Source organism: Stegodyphus dumicola, chromosome 3 (assembly GCF_044657685.1).
Source record: "Stegodyphus dumicola isolate Sdum_Otavi_A_Nest chromosome 3, ASM4465768v1".
Taxonomy (NCBI): domain Eukaryota; kingdom Metazoa; phylum Arthropoda; class Arachnida; order Araneae; family Eresidae; genus Stegodyphus; species Stegodyphus dumicola.
In genome coordinates this window covers 52,721,214-52,738,454 of record NC_140770.1, presented here as the reverse complement: position 1 = coordinate 52,738,454, position 17,241 = coordinate 52,721,214, and the positions used below count along the sequence as shown (strand labels likewise).

Here is a 17,241-nt window from a genome sequence, read left to right as displayed (position 1 = left end):
CTTCCAGTTACTGATTTAATGGACTAATGTCAGACTGTCGTGTTATCAAGTCTGAAGTTTTGAGGTTCCTTCATAAGCAGGATTTATCTGAACTGCTTTCTGGCTTTGGGTATTTCAGCAAGTGAATGCCACCTGCTTGTGAAACAGGAAGTTGAGCATTCGAAGTCCAGCCAAAATTCAGGCCTTCAACAGTTTGGTAATAAACGCCAATCTACCATCTGTGAAACGTAACGACGCTTCAGATGTATATACTTCAGCCTGAATGTCCAGAACTTGTGTACGGTGCACTGGAAAGGAAAAAGCCAGCAAAAATCAAAGTCTCAGAACTCGCCTGCAGTGTAAATTTGGACCCTTTTCTCAAGGATAGTACTGTTGAATGTAGCCAAAAAGAATGTCTCGGAGATCCACCCAACGAGAGCTCCGGTAATTGAGGGAGTTCTAGAAAGGACGGATAACCACCTACCGGGAAGCTGAGTGATCACACCTCCGAATAGTCAGGCTCGAAGATTAGAGTGGTGAAATAGCTAGACGATTTGTCAGCAGTAAATCTAACATGCCATCCATCAGCGATAGCAGGGCAGGCCACGGAGGACTCGATGCTTCAAGCACTGAAGGATAAGTTTTCAACAGAATACAATACCGGTTAAAAGATAAAACAAAGACACGTGTTTTCTTCTTATTATTACAGCCTCATAAAACTAATATTATATCTCTTTTAAAGTAAAATAATGTTATAAAAACTGCTAAACTCTACCCTTGAACAAAAACTGCTTTCTACACAAAGGAATTGATGTTATAGCATAAGCGCCTATATATTATTACAATAAATCTAATTATATTAAGTAGAAATGACAGATCTAATTTGGCTACCCTGCTATTAGAAGTGTAGCAAATTTGAAACTCTTCATTTCATACTATGAAACAATTTATTTGTTAAAAGAAACGAAATTAAACTATTATTACAATAAAAAATGCTGAAATTTAGTATGTGTAGAATAAAAAGTTTGATAAGTATCAAGATAAATAATTTTCACAACTTAATTAAGTAAAACAACGAAATTATTTGCATATGAATTTGGATTGGAAAGTTAAATTAATTTTTTGAATGTGAATAGTTATTTATTAGCAATTTATTTTTTTAAAATTTACATAATAAGGGAAAAAACTGAAGAACATACCACAGATAAACTGCTCTGATTCAAAGTAAAAAGTTTGATAAGTATAAAAATAAATGATGTTTACACTTTGTTAAGTAAAATAGCGAACTTATTTGCATAGAAATTAGGATTTGAAAGTTAAATTAATTTTCTGAATGTGAGTAGTTATTCATTAGCAAAGGCCAAAAAAACTAAGAACATACAATAAATAAACTGTTCTGATTCAATGTAAAAACAATTTTAGCTGAAAGTAATTTTCTTTTTAACATTTGCTTTAAATGGTCAGTCTTTATAAACAGAAGGAAAGTCAATCAGTTTTTATATGCATTTAAAATTAAAGCTAATTTATTTTAAATATCATAATACCAGAATTTTTTTTAAAAATATGTCTGCAGGAATTTCAATCAAGATACGTATCAGAATTAAATTTAATCTTCAGCATACCACTATTTGACTTCAGAGAATGAAACAATACAATATAACCAGATCCTTAAAATAGTTCACATGTATCATAATTATGTATTAAGAGCAGACGGTAATAAATGAAATTATTCCAAAAAAATTGTTTAAATTCCATATGCTGCTTATGCAAGCTGCTAAATTGCAAGCATTTAAACAGTAAATATTTTTTATAAAAACTGAATTAAATTAAAATAAAATTAATAATATGGTCTTATTTTCCTAAATTTTAAGACATTAAAAACTATATTCAATTTTGAGTTTAAAGTTTATATTAACAGAAATCAAGGCACAAAAAACACACACTTATAAAAATACACAAAAAGTTTACAATATAACGTACTTTCTAAATTATTCAATATATCCTGAGGTAAATGCCATAAAAGTAAGAGTAGGAAGTTATAACTTATTTACAATGCACAACAGAAGCCCGACAAGCATGGAGTATTTACAGTGAGTTCACGAAGTTTGTTAACACTGAACTTTCGTTGCAAACATATTACAGCCCAAGGGGCCTCTGAAAGAAGCGCCCAACTAGCAATACCAGTTCATACTCGCATAAATAAAAAATAAAAACTTGAATGGCATAAGTCGTTACTCTTTTTCTTCTTCCAAAACCATGCGCTCGAAGAAAAAAGAAAAACAAAAATGCTGATAAAATTCTCCACTTAGTATTTGATAACTCATTATGCTTTTCTTCATGTACTACTACTATGCATAAATTGTACATTTGGTAGGAAAAACAGATACGAAAGTACTTAAGAACAGGATTTAACTAGCTAAGAATTTTATAAGAATTTTAGATTAAAAGTATTTATAATATTTAAGAATTTTAGATTAAAAATATTTTTAGAAATGGTATGAATCCTGAAATATTCTCGAAATCCTCTCCGTATTTCTCAAATACTGAGTTTCTCAAATCCTTTGTATAATAATAATAATAATAATAATAATAATAATAATAATAAAAAGAGAGAAAATCTTTTACTTAATGTTAAATGTTTTTATGAGTTAATTTTCTCAATATGATTTGATAAAGAATAGAATAACAGTTCAAATTTTGTACATGTCTTAGGAGTTTATTAAAATAAAAAGCAAGCATATAGGGTGAGAAGATTATTTCAAGAATTAATGTAGGTAACCACTAATTATGCAACGCTAAATTTTCGTCAAGAATGAAAGGAAAAAACTTATTTATTTTAAGAAAGAGTAAAATTTAAAAGATAATAGAAATCCAGGTGACTCGGGAACCAGTGAAATAGTAACAATCATGCTCTTTTTTATTAACCCTTCTATTGAGAGTCAATAAAGAAAAATTTTCGAAAGCTTTGAATAAAAAAGGTTTAACAGTTTTTTACTTCTTGTACGAAGTAAAAAGAAACTAATATAATTGCGAAAAGTTTCAGGCATCATATTTCAACGCAAATACCCATTTTCACCGCTATCGAATGCAATTTAACGATGGTTTTCCGTGACATTTGTACGTAAGGACAGAATGAAAGATTCTGTTCCTCCAAAAAATTATAAAACTGATTTAAAATGAATTCTGAAGAGAATTTTTCGTGGCGTTTGTAAGTAAGTACGCACGTACGTATCTCGCATAACTCGAAAACTAGTAGCCTCAAAACACTGAAATTTTGTATATTGGACTGCTATAACATGTAGATGTGCAAATCGTATTTTGGTTGCAATCTGCCGCGCCAAACTATATATATATATTTATATATATATCTACTTTGTTACCATGCTCAGTGATCTCAATTTCTTTACTCTTATATGTTTGTAAACTGTGCATGTTTTTGCTTTAAAAATGATTGAATTATATTATTCTTGTTTTCCGGTTGAGGTTTTTATGCGTTTAGTAAATCTGCAAGCAATATTTGTACAATTATCAACAATTTAAAAGCTGTTTAAGTGCGGTTAAGCCTAATTTTTAAATAACATGGCGGACATATTTGTTTACATTTGAAACAGCAGAATAGTAGATTTGTTGCCAATCTAGAGAGACTAAGCTTCGCAAAAACAAAGATTGACGCCTTCATTTATGATTACGAATTAAATCCTGCTTAATCCTTTCTGGAATTTTTTCGAGGAAATAAGTGTTTCAGATTTACTTCGTAATTTTTAATATAGATATTTTGAGTTTTTATGTATCTTTGCCTTGTTGCGAAGAGAGAACTGAATTAATTGAATGAGAAATACTGAATCTTCTGTGAAAAACTGTTTCTTTTTTGTTTTGTTTGCTTAATTCCTTTTGTACATTGTTTTAGATTTATTATAGTATTTGAATAGAACATATGGCAACGATTAGATAATTCTTCAAATGGTATAAATTTTGTGCATTCTGAGTTATAATATGGACGGAATATAACGCTGTTAAGTGAACCTAGCGCCAGAGTGTCGCTATGGTAAACAAATATAGTGAATTTTAAAGAGTGCATTTATTCTATTCTGGTTTATGCGCTACCGACGAAGTGGATTTAATTCAATCCAATAAGTTTAAATGAAATGCAAGAAAAAATGTATATAATTTAATATTCCGTATGAGGAAGTCATGTGGTGCACACATAAGATTTTTAGGTATAATACGAAAAGTTTGATGGATCAGAAAAGCACGGAGGTTTTATTTTACAAGTCTTGAATATTTTAAGATATTCAGAATAAGAGGATTCGAATGTTCCATTCCTAATAATTTTGCAAAATTTTTACCATTATCGCTCATTCGTTTCAGAAAACACTTGATGTTATCAATTCACATGTTGAGCACAAATCCAGTGGGAATCAAACCAAAGTAAAACTAGTGAAATGAGTATAATATTTGCTAATTTATTTTATTTCTTGATTTATTTTCTTCCTAAATAAAAGTCACTCTGTACAGCACTTAAACCAGAGCTGTACAAGGTTGGAACGAATAAACACTATTAACAAAATTAGAAAGAGTGCAAAATTAAACCGAAATTAATTAAATAGCATTTGAATTAATTTATTTAACACAAGAGCCGTGAGGGCAAATTTTGACATTTGAAGCAAATCTCAAAAAATTATTCACCATAAATATATTTTGATAACTGTCACTTCAACATTTCAATGTGCCCTATAAGTGGATCTCGTGTGGCTCTAACATGAGTCAGCTTTAGATAAGGGTGGACGTGGCGCTAAACCAATTAACCATAATGGTAAAGGGGTGGTGCCCACGTCCTCCGTCACTAAACTAAACTAAACTTAAGTGATCAAAATATGTTTAGAATGAATAATTTTGAGATTTGTTTCAAATGTTACGGTTTGTCGGTTAAGTTGAGTTCTTATTGATTCACCCTTGCTTCGTCTAACAATGTTAGGTGTGTAACCATGAACAAATAAATCGGTTTTATTTTAATAAATGTCTTTTCCCCAATTCAATTGTGGTTCAAGATTTGTATCTTTTCGGCCCACTTTGCATCATTTGATGTGTCAAAAGTTGCTTTTTAATAGGATTTCTAGCCTTCCAATCAGCAGTGAGAAGTCTACGTTGAATGTCCGAAGCATGAATATGAATACCAGTTAGCTAATAGATTTCTCTTTAAGGTCTTGAATAGTTTTTATTGTATTAATAATTCCCTTTGGGAGTGGGAATCGATCAGATGTTGGAGTTGTTTTCTATTTCCTCTTACGTTTGCCCTTCCTTTTGGAAGAAAATCATCCAGATTCGTTGTGTCTCCAGAGAATTCGAGAAATACTCAATTCTTCAAAACCAGCCGGGAAAGCAATATTTGTTACAGTCATGAATGTGTTACGTGCGATAATCTTTGCTCTCTTTACTAGATGTTATATCCATTTTTCGTAAGGTAAATGATGAAATGTAAAACGTACTTAAAAATGATGCAAAAGTAACTTCCTCATCTCGCAGAAACAAGCTTAGAATTAGTTCAATAATCCTAATATATTGTCTAAACCAGTTGTAAGTAATCAAAAACAGACATCTAGATGACATTAAGACAGAAAAACTACTCTGATGCATCTTATTAGGTATTTTCTCCCTTCTTTTTGCATGCCTTCATGGTGCGACGGAAGCACACTTGGCGCGTATTCGAGTGGTCCAGGTTCGAGTCGAGGCCAGGGCTTTGCTCATTTTTCATGTACTCCTTCAAAAAAAGCCTAATGACTCTACAGTGGCGCCCGAACTAAAAAAGGTGGCGGATGATGATTATTCACCACCATAATTTGGCGACTGAGTTCCCTAATCTCCAGTCGCTGTTTAAAAGGAGGAATATAGAAGGTAACAGAACTCGGCACAGCCCGAACCACCCAACCAAACAAGTTTGTCTTATGGACATTTTCTTCCTCCTTCCAGCATGCCTTCGTGGTGTAACGGTAAGCACACTAGGAACGTATTTGAGAGGTCCAGGTTAGAGCCCCGGCGAGGGCATTGGACATTTTTCACATCTTCTTCAAATTAACCTAACGATTCTGCAACCTACTAAGCTAGCTAGCCACCAGCTTAAAATTTTGTGAAAAAAATCGCTTTGCCTAATGAATACACACCATAGTAAGTATATTAATTCTTGGGATTTTTATAGCTGTTTGAGATAGAGCTAAGCCTTTCAGGTATTCTGATTAAAGCGTACTTAAAAAATATGAGTAGTAGTGTATTTTAAATAAACAGTGTTTTTTATTTTTGACTTTTATTTTGTATTTAGTACTTAAATCTTACACCTTTACGGAAAATTTGTAAAAATTTCAAATCATACTTTTTTTTATTAAGTTTTCGAAACAGAAGTAACACGCTTTTTACTTGCTTGTACAAAGTAAAAAGGAAGTATTGTAATCGCGAAACGTTTCACACAGCATATTTCAACGAAAATATCCATTTTGACCACTTTCGAATGCAATTTAACGATGTTTCTGCGTGATATCTGTACGTAAGGACAGAATAAAAGACTCTTTATCTCCAAAAAAATTATAAAACTGCTTTAAAATGAATTCTGAAGAGAATTTTTCCTGGTGTCTGTACGAACGTATGTACGTACGCATCTCGCATAACTCAAAAACGAGTAGCCTTAGAACGTTGAAATTTTGTATATACGACTGCTATAACATGTAGATGTGCACCTCGCATTTTGGTTGCAATCGGCCGCGCCAAACGTATATAAATATATTTATAAATATATCCACTCTGTTACCCGGCTCAGTAATCTCAGCTTCTTTACTCTTATATGTTTGTAAATTGTACATTTTTTAAGAAACAATAACACGCCGAATAAATACTAATTCAGAAGTCAAACAACAAAAATCAGCGTTATATTTACAAAATTTTCACAGGACTAGTTTCGATGGTTTTCCCGAACCATCATCTTCAGCTGCAAAACCGCAAATGAACAAGATAGGAAATAATGATTAGATAAGATAAGAAAGCCTGGACAAGAATAAGCAAGTGGCGCCATCTGTTGGCGAAACGAGAACTAAAACATAATTTCTCTAAAAGCCGAAGGCAAATTTGGATTGGAATTAGGATCGTTAACTAGAACAGAAAGATTTTTATGAATGTGAAATGCCTCTAGAAAATCCAGTTCTCCAATGGAAGATGTTTTTTGAATAATTTTGGCAGCAGAAAAATTGAAAGTGACTTTCGGACCAACAATGTTGAGCAACAGAAGACTTCTGTGTTTCCTTTTTTCTAACATATGCCTCATGTTCTTTGACGCGAAATTTTAAGGCTCTCTTAGTTTGGCCAATGTAAATTAAACCACACTGGCAAGGAATTCTATAAATACCCCAGGAATTCATATCTGGAATGGGATCCTTGAGTATAGAAGTTGGAATTTTATTGATGAGAGAATAAACAACCCGAAAGTTAAATTTCTGCAAAATATGTGCAACTTTATAGCTAATTGATGGAAAGAAGGGAATGACAACAGAATTTTTATAATCTCCTAAAATAAGAGTGTGGCTTTTAGTGTGTTGAGATGAGAATTTTTTAACTGCTTGATTAATAATGTTGGGTGAAAAGCCCCTGTCAATAGCTATTGCTTTTAAATAATTTAGTTCTTCATCAAGGGCTAGTTTGGAGGAGCAAACTTGAAGAGCACGGAAAACATAGGAATAAAATGAAGCTAACTTTTGTTTAGTCGGATGACATGATTTAAAGTGTGGTGGAAGGCAAACCGATGAAGGTTTACGATAAACTGTAGTACTGAAGTTGGATGTGTTACGTGTGACCAGAATGTCGAGAAACGGAAGAGAATTGCAAGTCTCAAGTTCAGAAGTGAACTGAATAGCAGGATCAATAGAATTCATTGTTGAAAGAACTTTATTTAAATCATCTTTATTACCTTCAAACAGGGTAAAAGTATCGTCTACGTAGCGGAACCATGCCGGGAAGTTTAAAGTTTCAAACAATTTTGATTCATAATAATGCATGTAGATATCAGCCAGGATGGGACTGAGGGGGCTTCCCATGGCTAATCCCTCAGTTTGCTTGTAATATTTATTTTGGAAAACAAAATGTGTTTGTTTCAAACAGAGTTGAGTGAGAGAAATTAGCTCATCAATTTCGATGCAAGAGAAATGAAATTCGCGAAGTCTGGTTTCTAGACATCTTAATGCACCCTCCACTGGGACATTCGTGAATAATGATTTTACATCAAAAGAAACCATGAGTAAATTACTAGGAGAAATGTTTTTAACCTTTTTTACAAACTCTGTTGAATTTTTATGGTGTAAATGTTATTGTCTAATAGAGTGGAAAATCTAGAAACTAAATATTTAGATAATAGATACGAGGCAGTACCTAAATTTGATACAATAGGGCGGAAAGGAATACCACTTTTATGAATTTTGGGAAGAGCATATAATCTGGCACAATTCGCAACAGATGGGATAAGCGAATGTTTTAAGTTGCTTGAAATGATTTGCGAAGATTTGATCGCAGTTTTTATTTTGGATAAGTCCGAAGGTGAAGGATCTTTAGGGATCGGATTATATGGTCCTTCGTTTAAGAGTTTAGTGACACCATCGATGTAAGTGTTCTGATCCATGACGGCTATCTGGCCACCTTTGTCGGCCTTTGAAATGATAATATCCGGGTTAGAATGAATTTCGCGCATTGTAGCTCTTTCTCTCGCAGTTAGATTTGGTTTCAAAGGTTTATTATTGAATTTCACATTATGAGCGATAAGATGCCTAATCATTTCTTTCTGTGAATCTGAAACTTTACTGAACTTGAAAGCTTTTTCGATAGGAGCCAAAATCTTTGAAATCCAGGGTTTACAGGTTTGTGAGAAGTTAAAATTATATTTTAGAATTCTCTCTTGTTCTTCTGAAAGAGTAACATTAGAAATATTAACTATTGGCTTGATGTTTACAATGGGAAGATTTTTTGAGCTACTTGAACTGGAAGACTGTAAAAGAAGTTTTTAGAATTTAACTGCAAGGGTGTTTTTATGACGGTTAACTGCATTCTCCGTTCTAGACCAAGACTTTTTTTCAAGGGCAGTGAATTTTGGATATGATTTAGCGAGTTCCAGATGAAGCTTATAGAGTTCATGTTCAATTTTGGACAATTGTTGACGTGTATCCCTTATCACGGACCGAAGTAAGGCAAGCTTGCAATTTAACAGAATTCTGTTTGCCTTCTACCACACTTTAAATCATGTCATCCGACTAAACAAAAGTTAGCTTCATTTTATTCCTATGTTTTCCGTGCTCTTCAAGTTTGCTCCTCCAAACTAGCCCTTGATGAAGAACTAAATTATTTAAAAGCAATACCTATTGACAGGGGCTTTTCACCCAACATTATTAATCAAGCAGTTAAAAAATTCTCATCTCAACACACTAAAAGCCACACTCTTATTTTAGGAGATTATAAAATTCTGTTGTCATTCCCTTCTTTCCACCAATTAGCTATAAAGTTGCACATATTTTGCAGAAATTTAACTTTCGGGTTGTTTATTCTCCCATCAATAAAATTCCAACTTCTATACTCAAGGATCCCATTCCAGATATGAATTCCTGGGGTATTTATAGCATTCCTTGCCAGTGTGGTTTAATTTACATTGGCCAAACTAAGAGAGCCTTAAAATTTCGCGTCAAAGAACATGAGGCATATGTTAGAAAAAAGGAAACACAGAAGTCTTCTGTAGCTCAACATTGTTGGTCCGAAAATCACACTTTCAATTTTTCTGCTGCCAAAATTATTCAAAAAACATCTTCCATTGGAGAACTGGATTTTCTAGAGGCATTTCACATTCATAAAAATCTTTCTGTTCTAGTTAACGATCCTAATTCCAATCCAAATTTGCCTTCGGCTTTTAGAGAAATTATGTTTTAGTTCTCGTTTCGCCAACAGATGGCGCCACTTGCTTATTCTTGTCCAGGCTTTCTTATCTTATCTAATCATTATTTCCTATCTTGTTCATTTGCGGTTTTGCAGCTGAAGATGATGGTTCGGTAAAACCATCGAAACTAGTCCTGTGAAAATTTTGTAAATATAACGCTGATTTTTGTTGTTCTTCTGAATTTGTACATTTTTTGCTTTAAAAATGATTGAATTATGTTGTTCTTATCTTCCGGTTAAGGTTTTTATGCCTTTAGTAATGCAATATTTTTAGAATTATCCACAATTTAAAACTTGTTTAAGTGCCGCTAAGCCTAATAATTTTTTTGATGGCGGTTATTACTTGTTTACATTTGAAGCAGCAGAGTAGTGGATTTGCAGCCAATCTAGAGAAACGTAGCTTCACAACAACAAAGATAACGCCTTCATTTATTATTGCGAATTAAATCATGCTTAATCCTTTCTGGAATTTTGTCGAGGAAATAAGTGTTTAAGATTTACTTAATTTTTAATAATTAGTAATTTAATTTTTAATATAGATATTTTGAGTTTTTATGTATTTTTCCTTGTCGCGAAGTGAGAACTGAATTAATTGAATGAAAAATTCTCAATCGTCTATGAAAAACTGTTCTTTTTCGTTTTGTTTGCTTAATTTCTTTTATACATCGTTCTAGCTTTATCTTTAATTAGTACATGTGGCAACGATTAGATAATTCTTTAAATGATATAAATTTTGTGCATTCTGAGTTATAATATGAACGAAATATAATACTCTTAAGTGAACCTAGCACCAGAGCGTCGCTATGGTAAACAAATAGAGTGAATTTTAAAGAATGCATTTATTCTATTGTGTCTTCGCTGTCGGCGAAGTAGATTTAATTAAATACAAAAAGTTTAAATGAAATGCAAGAAAAATGAGTATAATTTAATATTCCGTAGAAGGAAGTCATGTGGTGTACACATCAGCTTTTTTTATTACTCATTCTAATCGGACTGCAAGAACAGAATGTTTGAAATTCAGTATGTGCTTTTTCGATTCATTTACCAGCATGAAAGCTACAACTAATAATGATAAAAAAATCGAATATATAAAAATACAAAATAATTTTATTATGAAAGTACAAAAACATTACAAAAAATTCAAAATAAATTATTTGACGAATCTGACGGATGCTTTGAGACCCCTTCCTTGTGCCTTTGTGTCTGCTCGGATAATAATGAGAAATGTGTTGGAGGATGATTCCATTATTGTTCCTTTCTGAATATCTTCACCACAATAGCTGCAAAAAATATGTTCATAAATATGTTTTATAACACTCGTTTCTTCTCAATATAACTGAGATATCTCAGGCTAATAATTAAGACAATTAAGCATAAGGAACATCCATTTGTTAAAGAAGTAACACACACAAAAGAATAAAAAACAAGAGACTTTAGCTACATTGCTCGCTTGGAGTGTTCCAAGTTGTAACCAAAGCTCGTTGTGTGACATGACACGTGAAAAGAAAAGAAGGTTTATATTTGCGTGAATCTCTCATCACGTAGCCTAGAGCAGATGTTCTGCCTGAAAAATGACTCACACCATCTGTTACAGTTTAAATTTAATATTTATAATACGTAGCTTACAGTTACAAACTGAAAAACGGTGGATAAGGAATATCATGAGCATTTTGCGTAGCTGAAAGATAACAAGTATTAGTAAATATACTTATAAGTTTGTAATGAATAGGGGGTAGAAATAATTATTAGGTATGATGAAAAATGCATAAAAATAGGTTCAACAAATTTTGCTTGGTGTTAAGGAAAATGCATAGTAATATTCAGGACTGTGAAGTCGGTAGGGAAAATGACGACTCCGGTTCTGACACCTAGAACTTTAAAGACTCCGATTTCCTCATATACTGAAGTGCCACTGAATTAGGGATAGACATGACCATTCAAATTTTATAGTGCTGAACCGCATCTGTGCTCACGTGAGGAACTTGAGGTAAATGCAGATATAGCTTAAATATAGATGTTGGTTGTTGTTAATCAGGCTTTTCAATAACCAGTATGAGTACAACTTCTGATTTAAACAGCTTCGATCCCGGACAGATAGTAGGCACTCGACGCTTGGACCATTCAGTTTCCAAAATCCTCAGCGGTCTAGAATTTTCAAGGTTGACAGAGTCAAGCGTATACCGAGACTATACGGGTGGTGGGGAAAAGAACTTGCGATCGGGCAAATTGGAAAGGGCAATTAACCCAGAACAAGTGTAGTGTGAGACGACCCAGCCGTATTGTACATAGTCAACGAAGCCAAACATTATCTCAAATTAACACTCAGCTGAATCAAGGTGACAGTCGTACAGTCAGTAAAAGGATCGTGCAACGCTCGCTTCACCATATGGTGACAGTCGTACAGTCAGCAAAAGGATCGTGCAACGCTCGCTTCACCATATTGTGACAGTCGTACAGTCAGTAAAAGGATCGTGCAACGCTCGCTTCACCATATGGTGACAGTCGTACAGTCAGTAAAAGGATCGTGCAACGCTCGCTTCACCATATGGTGACAGTCGTACAGTCAGTAAAAGGATCGTGCAACGCTCGCTTCACCATATGGGCTTCGGAAGCCGTAGATTCACGAGAGTACCTTTGCCGAATGCGTGCCATCGAGCTGCACTTCTTACCTGGGCAAGAGAATAGACTCTAATGGACTTGAAATGAGTAGCAAGGAGTAATGAGTCTCGATTCCGACTAATTAATACCGATGAGATGCTGAGAATATGGCGTCAGATTCAAGAAGCCATGAATTCTGTATGGCAGATTGGAACTGTACAAAGTCATGGTGGCTTAATCATGGTCTAAGGTGTTTTCTCTTGACAGTGTTTGGGATCTTTGGTACTTGTTCCAACTTCCCTCAATATGATTCAGTACGTAGAATTGCTGGGCGATCATCTCCATCCATTTATGTTGTCCTGTCATTCACACGGAAAGAGTATCTCAGTAAGATAACTTCACCTCTCACAGATCCCGGTTGGCTACTGCTTGGTTGGATGAGCGTTCTTCTGACTTCTCTATCATAAATTGAATACTTAAAAGCTATGACTTAAGTTCTACTGAGCATCTTTCGGACGTTTTGGCGAAAGGTTTAAAACCTCATCACACAACACTAGCGAGTCTTCCTAAATTATAGACATCTCTATCCGATGTGTGGCAAGCCATTCCCTTAGAACGCTTCCAGAAACTTATTCAATCTATGCTATGTCGTTTGACAGCCATTATAAAGCCCAGAAAAGGCCCAACTCGTTATTGACTAGCTATCCCTAATTCAGTGGTTTTTCAGTGTATATATAAACATATACACATGCGTTACAGCTTATTTTTGTTAAATATAAAAGAAGTAATAGATGCTACAGGAAAAAAATTATGGCACAGCAGATTATTTATATTAATGAGCCTTTATTATGAAATGGAAAAACTGGCATTAGTAATTTCTAAGAAATAGCGTAGCTTCGGCAAGAACTTCTTTGATAAAGGACCGTAAATCCGATTTGATAAACTTCAGAGCTAAGAATAATCTTTCCACATCAACTTCAGTAGGAGGAAGAGCTGTTACTGCTAGGGCTGCTTCTTTTAACTTTTCAGGATAAATTTGTATAAGTTCTAAAAGAGGTGTCTTGCAAGAGCGAACACATTTCTCTATTTCTTTAAGGGCTGTGTAGAAATCTTTTTTTCATTTTTTCATTTTTATATCTAAAGTCTCTTGGTTCTTTATTTTCATTCGCCTTTGCCTTAGCCTTTTCAATATTATCCAAATATTTCCCCAAATCTAATTAATCAATGGAAGAGGATGATAGAGACTCAGCTGTAATGTATGCAGTCTAACTGTCTTGATATGGATACTCCAGTTGTTCTGAGAATTTAATTTGTTTGTCATCCAACAAAATTCGGTGTTCTGGATCTATACATATTGAACCCATCAAGATATCATTGTCTAACAAATTAGTTTCTCTTTTCTTCATTGAGGAAAGGATTTCTTCTACAATAAGCCGTCCTATTTTAGAACATCATATTTTTCAATTCTCGCAGAAACAAGCCTCCTGTTAATTCTTCAGATTGTAACTTTTTTTGCTATATACGGTGTAGAAAGAAGAGTTTCCAATTCTGTAAGATCATTCCACAGTTTTTCTGTTAGTGAAACATTAGGGTTATCTACATCTTCTAAAAAGTTCTTAATCCTAACAACCTCTTTATCATCAAATATATACATACTTCTCCATCGCGTTGCTTGATTAGTAATTGCTCCTTTTTCTGCTCACCTCCTAACAATATCATCACTTTTGGGAGTCCTTGTTGCTATCACTGCCTTCCTAAATTTAACAATGAGATTTGCAGCATAGGCACCAATGAGATTTGCAGTTGTGATGCATTTTGCAGCCACGATGGCAGCATGTGATGCATTCTTATTGTGAATTATGCACCAGTAATGCCACTTAAGAGCTGTAGAATTAACTAAATGATTCAGTTTAATGAATAATGGCGAATATCTCATCCACCCTCTTCTCTTATATTTATTTACTAATATGTAAATCAAATGGAAAATAACTAAATATTATTAATGTATATAGTCCAAAAAATAATAACTCAGTTTGTCATTTTTTTTTCAATTCACAATTCAATTTCATTTCAATTTCAAATTGAAACTGTCCATCAAAAGCTGGAGTCGGATTCGGAGTCGACTTGTTTTTAGCTACTCCAGGTCCGAATCCTTTTACCCAAAAATTCTGACTAACTCCGATTCCGACTCCGACTCCACAGTCCTGGTAATATTGCGTACGAATCTGAAACAGCGAGCAAGGGATTTAAGAACTGAATATTATATTACTGTTTATTTTCCATGTGAAAGAACTTATATCAGTATAAAAGAGCAATGTGTATTTTAATAAGTTTTGGATGGTAGCTGAAGAATACGAAAGGCATTTATATGATACTTAAATAAGTCTATTTTATTGCAGTTAGTAAAGATTAGCATTCAGGATCAAGAAGTGATTTTGAAAGTACTTGGAAAACGAACTGTTTCTGAGGTATGCCTACATCGTATAACCATTTGATTTTCAGTAAGGTGCAATGTTACCTTTAACCTGTTTGATTAGAAAATGTCTAAAGATCTGAAAATGATTTTGAGTTTCGTTGATTCATATCTTCGTTCTTTACAAAATCACTTCGTAGTCTCTTTTTAAAACGGGCTAATATCTGCCGTCGAATCATCATTATTATAATTATTATTATTAATACTATGTCTAGTCTTATGAATATTCTTCGATGCATCATAAAGACATTTCGTTAATGTTTCGACACTGAGCAGCAACAGTGACAGTACGAATTTGTTTAGTTGCGTCCAAGTTTTGATTAAGAAATTCAGTGAAACTTGAAGCGTAAAAGTTTTAGTCAATCATCTAAATTTTCAGAAAATAAGGGGGCTTTCGAATAGTTGCTATGGTATGCACAAAAATAAAATTTACTTCAAAATGCTAAGCATGCGAAACTGAGATTTCAGTTAAATGTAATACATTCTAATACTTCAGCATTGAAATTAGGCAGTAGTTATAATACTTTAGGCTTTTAATTGAAATTAGGCAGTAGTTATAATACTCTAATACTTTAGCATTGAAATTAGTTACATAATTCCTCCAGACGATTTGGAATTTCGGCAACGAGATAACAGATTTTGGTTTAAAACCAGGATCTGATAAAATAATACTATTTTCGAATTAAAAAAATTCACATTCAGTAAATATTTAAAACAAGAAAATATTATACTAGTTAAAGGAGGGTTAAATCTTAGAAATGAGAAAATGAAATTATTAAATTATCAGAGTGTGAGAACACAGAATTACTTTTATACGATCACGGCCAGCAACAACACACAGAGAAGAGAAAATTATATTAAAAAATGGAAAGAAAAATATAGGAGTATCAAATTGGACTGAAATTTTTAAATTTGGTTTTAAGTTTATACAAATTTTGTTGAAAATAGAGTGGTGGTCTCTTTTTCTTGGTCATCTTATATCAGGCAATTTTTTTTGGCAGGAAATGTTATTGTTGTTCCTTAGCTAAAGTTGTTAACAAACTCCCATTTCTTTTATTGTAGAGACTAAACATAGATAAAAGTAACATAGAAAAAATGCGGCGAGAATAAGACTATTATCTTTTTTTTTTTAATGGCATAACTAAAAGAACTCTCACAAAACACTTTAGCTAAAACAATTATATAAAATTAGATGAGAAGTACACCAATGTAAAATTTTAAAGCAGGAATCTAATTTTAGTGTACGTTTTGAATAAAAAAATCTGTTAATTTCGAGGGTGGTCAAAACAAGGTCTTCTTCTTTCAAGAGCCAAAAATAAATAAATAAATAAATAAATAATAAAAAGTAAAGAAAAAGTGCGTTCTACCTAGTTTTAAATCAATTATAGAAAATAACATAGAAGAAAATTCTTTTATCCACTAAATTACTTATTCGTGTTTTTCAAAAACAGAGTCATTTGAAATCAATCATTTTAAATCCCTCTGAATAATTCATCATCTTACATCTGTCCTTCGTCCATGTTGGTAATTCTAATTTCCACTTGCTCGTAAACACATTTTCCATTATACGGGCTAGAAGGCTTATCCATTCTTTGCCGAAAACTGAAGTCTTCGAACGTCACACGTACTCGTCGACCTGCTGGTGCCTGAAAAATATGTCATTAATTTATAATAGAATAACCCAGAAAGAGAGGGAAATAAGAAAGTTAAAAATTTTTTGATTTTCACTGTTTATTTTTCATTTAATTTTTCGAAACAATTACGAAAGTGAAGTTTCTAAGCTTAAAATTTGAGTCCATATATTTTACAAAATTAAATGTAAGCTTTATTATAAAGATATTCTAAAAATTACTTTCTTCTGAGAAGTCATAATGCAGAGCAAGGGTGACGAACTTTCATGTTTGTAATAGCCAGGAAGACTTAATTAGAATTCAGGAACAGATAAAAGTCGCAATAAGAAACTTCTATTAATTTAAAAGAAGTAAACGGAAGTTTTTTAACAGAAAGAAATATTTGCTATAAATTAACAAGGATGGGTTTAGGAAATATGGTTATTTTTAAACACACATAAATAACTTATTGCTCTGCATTCAGGAAAATATGTATCTATGATAAGCGTGTAGGGTTTATATTTATTTTAACTAACATTTATTTTAAGTTTAAACTATCCTTCCTGTCAAGCCTTACTTTCCCCTGGAACTGCCAATGCCAGAGTATGTAAATTTTAGTAGAACGCGCAAGGA

General features: G+C 33.0%; 2 protein-coding genes across 2 annotated transcripts in view; both read right to left on the bottom strand.

Moving 5' to 3' along the window:
- Positions 1-2,120, bottom strand: part of LOC118191496 (blastula protease 10-like) — a 49,867-nt gene extending 47,747 nt beyond the window's left edge. Inside the window, exon 1 of the mRNA XM_035362303.2 lies at positions 1,960-2,120. The gene's annotated coding sequence lies outside the window, so the exon portion shown is untranslated. The remainder of the gene's footprint in view (positions 1-1,959) is intronic.
- Positions 2,121-11,016: 8,896 nt separating this feature from the next.
- LOC118181403 (blastula protease 10-like) overlaps positions 11,017-17,241 on the bottom strand; it is a 31,637-nt gene continuing 25,412 nt past the window's right edge. The window contains exons 10-11 of the mRNA XM_085812887.1: positions 16,502-16,644; positions 11,017-11,207 (exon numbers count right to left, since the gene is read on the bottom strand). Of these exons, the coding sequence (XP_085669013.1) occupies positions 11,078-11,207; positions 16,502-16,644 (273 nt within the window). The 3' untranslated portion in view covers positions 11,017-11,077. The remainder of the gene's footprint in view (positions 11,208-16,501; positions 16,645-17,241) is intronic.